Here is an 8573-nt window from a genome sequence, read left to right as displayed (position 1 = left end):
ATATATATATATATATATATATATATATATATATATATATATAAATATACATTTTTTGTGGCCCCCCCAAGCACCAGCTCTCAGACCCCTGGTGGCCCGGGGACACCAGTTTGAGAACCACTGATCTAAACAACACTAGTTATCATCAAAAAGGTTTCAGCTAGAAAAAGTTGTTTTGCTATTTATGACAGAGCCACTCTGTTACTCACTCATGCATTTTTTGACTATGTATGTGCCTGTTTAATGAATAAATACATAAAAAAGCTTTTGAAAAAAGATCAAAGAACCCTAAAACCTTAAAAGAAGATTTTCATGAATTTCATTAGGGAGCATGTTACGGTGTTTCGTCATTGCTCACTGGATAAATTAAAAAGGTTTTCTTCTAACTGAACAAAATAGTAGGAAATATACATAATCTAACTGTGTGTCATCAGTATTGCTGGTATAGTTTGAAACAGTAACAGACCTTATGATGGTGAACAAAGAATTCCAGTACATCCAGCACAGTGAGAGCCACCTCTGTGGACAAGTTGGCCTCGATATCTGTGGGACTCAGCATGTCCCCATCCTGAATACTCCCATCTGGAAACAAAATTAGATATGAATCATTCAAATCAACCCAAAAAACTTGTAGCACGACAGTAATATTAAGTGTGTTACCTGTTTCCATCATCTGCAGCAGCTTTGGGTTCATGAGGGCGTTCTTGCTGCGGATGATGGGCATGGTTTGGGAGCGAGCGTGTCTGTGGCCTTCACCTCCGGAGGCCATCCTGGAGACAGCAGCAGCGCAAGCCTAATGTAGCACTTACAGAAGCCTCCACTACAGCGATTATTGCATAAAAACTTTGAAATTTAGAGGTACAGTCCACTAACACGACAGTCACCAAACACTGAAGGCATGCTGGGTACACAGTTGCATTCTGTGGCATGGAAACACACTGGTCCCACAATGAATAAACACATATAAATGGATTTATCTGATTTCATCTAAGAGTTCACATTGATTTTTGATATTAAAGCCAACCAAAATCATCAGGAGGAATAGAAGCCTCCTTGGTTTAACTCTGTCATCATGGCTGAGGTGGAAGGTGGTTACCATTGGGAGAAGATGCTCGAAGGTTGCGAGAACTGGGAGGGGTTGTTAGAGGCCTTCAGCGTGCCATTAGCCTGGGTTGACTGGGCCAGCTTTACTGCCGCCGCTAGCTTCCTGTTCACAAGCCAACCACATCAAAGCTAACATTAGTTGAGTTTAGTTAAGGCAAGCAATCATTTTAGCGTCCATCATCATCCGTCAGTGATCCTAACGATCAGCGGCATGCTAATAGATGTCAGAGCATGCCTGCAATCAATAAAAAAACACTTCATGTAAACACTTTGCAGGGCACGACTGTTTGGTACTTTTAATGTTTAAATATTTATGGCAGCTGTCTCGCACTGTTTTCTATCAAGGCTAAATGAAATGCTGAAAGCATTCAAGATCTCAAACGTGACCTTGGTGCGATGAGAGCAGCTGCAGTCGGAAAAAAAAAAAGGTCAGCTCAGACAGAGATGAAGGTCAGCCAGATGGAAACGCTGCAGGCAAGGCAGAGTCAATAGTTTAAGTTTGATATTAGTATAATTTGTAGAAAATGTGAAAGTAGCTCTTGGCAGAGACTTTGGGTTAGCGATGATGGAAAAACAGTGAACAATGCAGAAATTAAATATACTGATGTGATGAAGCAGATTAATTTCAACAGTAGGATGCTCAACATGTCATGCTAATGTGTTACAAACAGGACAAAAGACAAGTGGAGTCCAGCCAACAACGCAGTGGGGGTTAAGTGCAGACCCCATAAAAAAAAAAGAACATACACACATCTTCAATGACATTTTTGTGTAAACACGGAACAAGTTACTTGATGCGACAGAACGTCGATAATTGTGAAGTCATACAGAAAGTCCATCAACAGCAACAGCATGCACAAAGAGCGTTGAGAGATGCATCGCCATGGAAACTCCATCCCAAAGACAATGTTGCACATGGAAAACACTCATTCCTCAGGAATGTCCCAGGACACAGTGCATGTCTTTATACAAGTGGTTCCCAAGTTGGGGTGAGGACCTCACTGTGGGTCATCAAGTCCAAACTTTGTGGTCTTGACATGATTTACAGAAATTTAATTAAGTTTAAAAATGACTGCTAATAACTTTATTTTTACTACACTTGTTGCAAGAGACAAAAAGAGTAATTAAATATACAGTAGTCACTCGCTACTTAGCGGTTTGTTTATTGCGGACTCGCTCTATCGCAGTTTTTCAAAATAAAATTGGACATGACACACAATTGGCTGATTGATGGATGAGATGCACGATTTGCATGGAATTTTTATTTAAAATAAATTGTTTTAAATTATTTAGCACCTGCTGCACATTTGTGCAGCCCTGAGCTGCAGAAAAAACTTCCGCCGGCACCTTTGTGCAACCTTTACTGCAGGATAAACTTCCTGCTGCTGCTGATCAGCTGTTCACCATGCAGAGCGGAGAAGTGGGCGTGGCCAAGTGTGCTTGCAGGTGGCAAAGAGCAGAGAGCTGAAATCATGACATTCTGTGCTCTTTTAGAGTGTTTAGAGTTTTGAAACATTGTTTGGAATATTGTGAGAGTGTGTGAAGGGATTAAAACACCTTATATATATATATATATATATATATATTGATGTGTATATATATATATATATATATATAAACTACTACTCACTACTTGTACTACTATTCCTACTTTGCAATTTTTCACTTATCGTGAGTCTTCAGGGTACGGAGCCCCAGCATTAAACTTTAATAGTGTAATGCTTTTTGAGAGAGAGAGGGTGGGGAGAGAGTGGACTCCAGAAACCATCTTATCACCATCAAACTTGTTGGCCCATTATATGAGTGTGCTGCTTGTGGGACTGAGTTTGTTGTGGCTCCTCAGACTGATGAAGTCCTTTGGATGAAGGACGAAATGTTTCAACAAAAAAAGAAAACGTCCAGAGGACCTGACTGAACTTTGTTGGATTTTTTTACCTGGATTATTGAGCATGAACTTTGATAACTTGTTGAAAGAGGTAATGATATCACTGTGCACTTTTTTGAGTGGCCTATTAGCAAAGTTTGAATATTTCAATGAGAGAAACTTTGGATCCAGTGATTAAAGTGTGATTGTTTGTAGAATTAGCAAAAATCTCATGAACCACTGTACAGATTTTAATAAATCTCACTGAAAATCACATTAGATTACATTTATATATTAAAAATATTAATTAAAATACATTAGTATTGTTTAGCATATATCTTAGATCCTTGTTCTTTTTTTATACTTTATATTTTTGCTATTTTTGGATATAACTGGGATCTTGAGTACACAATGTTGTTCCACTTCATGTACCACATGTGATGCGAATGTCACTAAAGAACCTTGAACCTTGAAAGTAATCACTGGAAGCACAGTTACTACTCATTAACTTTTGAAGCCAACTTAATTCAAGATGGCTGCCACAATTACATAAACATCAAAATTGCTGTAACAGACACATTTTTTTAGATAATGAGCTAAACTTTAGTGTGGTAGTAGCTGAGAGTCATTACCAACACATACTCCAAGTGCCAACAGCTCTCACAGTGTTGCATGACATACCATCATTTACAAGGTTTGACCAAAACAACTATAACTCCATTTGCTCTCAGGATAATATGATCAGTTTGAAACTCTGCCATTAAATGTGCTGGATAATAAGTATTCCATCAATGAAAGGCCTTACAGTTGTTTCTTCAATTATAGGTTTTATGCTCACTAAAAGATGCATATTTGTAAGCAACTTTGCTCAGATTTTAAAGCCCCATCAATTCACATATTAGCTTAAAGTCCTTTTAAGCTTCCTGTCTGGCTGAACACTACTGATGTACCGGTATTTCATCACCCCTGACCCACACTGACTGAGACACAAACACAAGCGTAAGAAGGTGAATCCCTCCTTGACTTGTAGCTACAGATGAATGTTAAGTAGCCGGCAGCCCCAGACAGGCTCAGCTACAACCAAGAAGCTTCCAGATAGTTGTATTCAGCCAATTCTTCCACGTACAGAAAATCAGAGTGTTCATTCAGCTTTTAGTTGGTTTACATTTCACATTCTATTCGCTAAAAAGAAAGAAAAAAAAAGCTAATTCAATTAGCTGTGCAGAACCAGAAGATGGAAGAGTCTTGCAGCGCCAATGGCTCAGCTCCAGTAAGAGCAGACTCAAGATAACAACCCCCATCTGGTCCTCGCCAACTACATCCAGAAGTGATCCCTTCTTCACAGGCGCATCTAGGAGTCTCCCTCCCTTTTCCTCCCTCGTTATTCACCTCTCAAAGCTCATCCCTGTGCATGTGCACGCATCCACAACACGTTTTAGTACTTCTGCATGACTGTGTCCGATTCGTTTGTTTTTATGCGTCTGTGCCTTTATGCTCGTGTGCAGCCATGCGTGATCACGATTCTATGAATTATGGATCAGGGTGTGGGGGTGTTCCAACTCCTGGGCTGCAGAATGTATACAGAATGAATAAGCTGCTACCACATCAGCAGCGTTAGGATAAGCACATGTGAACCTCTGGTCCACATGTTGTCTAGGAAAAACACAAATAGGCATTCATACTCACCTTGCTATGTGGCGTTTCCCAAGGAACCTGAAGTGCTGAAGACAAAGCCTGAAGAAAAAAAAGATGATAGAAGCCAGCTTGTTTTTTTAATGTGTTTTATAAGAAAAAAACAGAATAAATGGATTTTATGGGACTAAACTGAGTAGCACAAGAGCAGCCACAAACAGGAAGTGGAGAAAGTTAATTTAAAGCACTCCTCGGTGGATTGGGAGCTCCGACTAGAATTACAGTCTGTTTTTCTTCTGCTCTGCCATTATTTTCATCTGTTCCCTTCTGGCAATGTTTTCTATTCTTCTCATTTGCCTTATTCATGGTTTTTTTTTTCTCTCTCTTTCTGCCTGAGAGCTACTTCTGATCATCCAAATGGGACCAGTGGTGATACTCCTTCAACATAAAGAAAGAAGAGCTCTTACTCCAGGATGTTAAAGAAGTCTGAGATCTCCTGGTGAATGGCTCGGTGCCAGTAGGATACCAGCACATCTGGAAGCAATAAACAGACGCCGTCATGTCATACACTGAGCAAACCAGGTGCTAAAAAATAAAAAAGCTTTTCAAAGAATCAGTGTGTTTACGCTGAGGTGGTGCAGAGCTGAATGAGATGGGTATTTATAGGGATGAGTAGCCTGTAAGCAGTGCGTATACATCTAAAGTTCATTCCTTTTAATAAAACAAAGTTAGGTCTAACTCGTCTGTGTTTCCATTTTGATGTGAAACTGCACGATTCAGGGCTGAGCTGCTTTTTAAAAATCTCAGCAGTTAGCCGCTTCTTACCTTCAGAAATGGTTTTCATGATGTGCAAAAAGCACATGAGGAGACTGCGGGTCTCGGCCTGGTCCAGCTTGTCACAACGGGAACCGTAGCCGATCAGAGACTGGGGGCGGGCAAACTAAAGTCCGACAGGAAGACAGAAATACAGTCAAAAAATAAGTTGTCAGGGTTCACGCTAACAGTTGGTTTTCATCAGTACCTTTAAACTGTTTCATACCATTGACAGTTTATTGTGTGAATGTTTGTGAAGTGTCCACACTACTGTGATCCACTTTATCTTCCACATACATTTTTGAAATCTTTCTCGTTCCACAATTTTTGTGCTATTTCAACAAATCAAATATCAAAATGTTCAGCTCTTTCAGGAAAATCTTGCTATTTTGGTATTGGTGCAACTTTAGCTTTTTGAAATATTTAGCCTTTTCTGCCACTTTTTAGTTTTTTTCTCATAGAAAATGAGTTGAGCTCATTTAACATCCTTCAAATCTTTAGATCCGTTTACAACCTTTTACTGCTCCTTTCATATTTTGTTCTGGTTCAGCTTTTTTCAGCTTCCTTGTGCAAATGTAAACATGTTTTCTGCTACTTTCAGCTGTTTTTTCAGCTGTTTTGTGCTTCTTTTATATTCTTTAAGCTAACTACAACATTTTTGTTCTTCTTTTAATTTATTTCTGTTAATTTTAGCTTGTAATGCTCCTTTCAGCTTATTTATGCAAGTTTCAGCTTTTTCTGCTATTTCAGCTACATTTAGCTGTTGTATGCCATTTTTAGCCTTTTCAGCTAATTTCACATTTTTTGCACTCATTTAAACATTTTTCAGCCTAGTTCAGCAAAAAATGGGTTCTCTCCACTTACTTTTTGTAATTTCAGCTTCTGTCTGCCTTTTTTTAAATACTTTTAAGCTGTTTTTTTTTTCCGCTCTCTAATTTCAGCTTTTTTCAGGTAATTTCCACTTTTTTGTGCTCATTTCTGCTTACTTCAGTCTAACTGGACAAATGTGTTCTTTCTGCTTTCTTCTGCAAATTAAAACTTGTTCTAACTTTTCAACTAGCCTTTTAGCATTTTTTCAAGCTAATTTCAGCTTTTTTCAAATAAATTCAAATATTTTACGTAAATTTCTGCTACTTTCAGACTAATTAACTTCTTTATATTAATTTCTGCTCATTATGCTCTTTTCAGATTTTTCTGCACTTTCAGCTACTATTTAACTCTTCTGAAGCTAATTTTAACTTTTTCAGCTAATTCCACATGTTTAGTACGTTCCAGTTCTTTCCACTTCCTTCTGGTAGTTTAAACTTATTTTAGCCTTTTCAGTTTTTTGTTGTTGCTGCTAATTTCAGCTTTTTAAAGCTAATTTCCTCATTTATGTGTTCATTTCTGCTTATTTAAACCTAATTCAGCAAATATGTGTTCTTTCAGCTTTCTTCTGCTACTTTAGGCTTGTTCTTCCATTTCAGCTACATTTCAGATTTTTTTTGGCTGGGTTCAGCTGTTTTTCAGCAAGTCCTTCTGCAAAAAGCATTTACGCTGCATTTTCACAGAAAACTCAATTTCTCTAGTTGTACTTTATTTTTAAGGAGCTAAACTTCATTTTAATTTTGTGATCAGATAACAAAATATAGCAGGCATCGAAACACACTACAACATTAAAGACGGTCTGAAAGTCATGTCTGAAGTAAAAAAACTAAATAAATCATCCACTGTGCGTCAGGTTTTCTGCTAATAGCTCTTTGGGAATTGTCTTAGTGTAACTAAAATACTATCTTATGTGTCAAACTGTGTATTCTTTGCTACTTTTCACAGAATCGGCTAAAAAAAGGAACAAATTATGTTGTTCTGGCAGGCTTCTCTCACAGAGTGCCAAAAGAGTTTATCTGAATGTGTTATTAATTTTTAATTTTCTGTATTGTGTCAAGACAATACAAGTCTGTCCTTTGTGTTTGTTTTGTTGTACATTTACAGTGCCAAAGTATCTAGTATTTAGTGTCCTAAATATTATATTTCAGTAGACATAGAGCATAGACCAAAATCTGTTTGTCTTTAATACTATTTTTTAAATATTAAAGAACACATAAGTATCTAAAACTGGCTTGTTATTCTTTTCTCCTTTTTAAAGGCAAACATGAATGTACATGGCTGGTGCATACAAATGATTTTTAGCTTCATAAGAATCACCTGTTTGCTCCTTTTCTGCCAGAGAGCACATGGAGCATGTCTGAAAAAAACCTTTTTATTTTTTCAAATTTCCTTTTTTCTCTCTGTGTTTCTCACCTTCTCACACCCATCCATCTTCTCACTGTTCCTGTCGCTGTTGCTCGGGTTGGAGTCCACACTGATCAGAGAACCTCGAGAATCAGCCTGGTTACCCGTAGCAACTGCCAAGGAGGAGAAGGCTGGTGCAGATGGGGAAGGTGTTATCAGCACATTTCTACAGTAGACACTCAGATTAAGTATGTGCCCATCAAATGGGGCTACCTGTGATAGAGTTAAGCACTTCTTTGGAAAAGGAGGCGTCCATAGAGTTTCCATGGCGAGTAACGGCCCCTGCCCCTCCAACACTGACGTCATCTCGAGAGCCCTGTGTGGCATGGAGGGAGGGAAAGAAAGAAAAAGGAAATACTTATCATTTACAGCATATGATATTTTATCCCTTCTAAAGTTTCAAATGTTTATTGCAAAAGGCTACTAGTACCATATTCTCTGACCTATAAGTCGCACCAGAGTATAAGTCGTATCAGTCATGTCAGTCACATCAGTCGCATCAGTCACATCAGTGGCATCAGTCACGTGAGTCATATGTCATATCAGTCATATCAATCGCACAAGTCATATCAGTCACATCAGTCAAATCAGTCGCATAAGTAATATCAGTCACATCAGTCATATCAGTCGCATCAGTCATATGAGTCATATCAGTCATGTCAGTCATATCAGTCACATCAGTCGCATGAGTCATATCAGTCATATCAGTCACATCTGTCACATCAGTCGCATCAGTCACATCAGTCATATCAGTCGCATCAGTCATATGAGTCATATCAGTCATGTCAGTCATATCAGTCACATCAGTCACATGAGTCATATCAGTCATATCAGTCACATCTGTCACATCAGTCGCATCAGTCACATCAGTCACATCAGTCGCATCAAT

General features: G+C 38.4%; 1 protein-coding gene across 1 annotated transcript in view; it reads right to left on the bottom strand.

The window, feature by feature from the left end:
* dock10 (dedicator of cytokinesis 10) overlaps nt 1-8573 on the bottom strand; it is a 107871-nt gene that overhangs the window by 18338 nt on the left and 80960 nt on the right. Inside the window, exons 33-40 of the mRNA XM_037677796.1 lie at nt 7898-8000; nt 7694-7815; nt 5426-5540; nt 5068-5134; nt 4655-4702; nt 1097-1207; nt 661-770; nt 467-582 (exon numbers count right to left, since the gene is read on the bottom strand). Coding sequence (XP_037533724.1) covers nt 467-582; nt 661-770; nt 1097-1207; nt 4655-4702; nt 5068-5134; nt 5426-5540; nt 7694-7815; nt 7898-8000 — 792 coding nt within the window. The remainder of the gene's footprint in view (nt 1-466; nt 583-660; nt 771-1096; nt 1208-4654; nt 4703-5067; nt 5135-5425; nt 5541-7693; nt 7816-7897; nt 8001-8573) is intronic.

The sequence above is a fragment of the Nematolebias whitei genome, chromosome 6, assembly GCF_014905685.2.
Source record: "Nematolebias whitei isolate Nwh7 chromosome 6, NemWhi1, whole genome shotgun sequence".
Taxonomy (NCBI): Eukaryota; Metazoa; Chordata; class Actinopteri; order Cyprinodontiformes; family Rivulidae; genus Nematolebias; species Nematolebias whitei.
The sequence above is the reverse complement of the archived record's forward strand: the minus strand, read 5'-3'. Positions and strand labels throughout refer to the sequence as shown.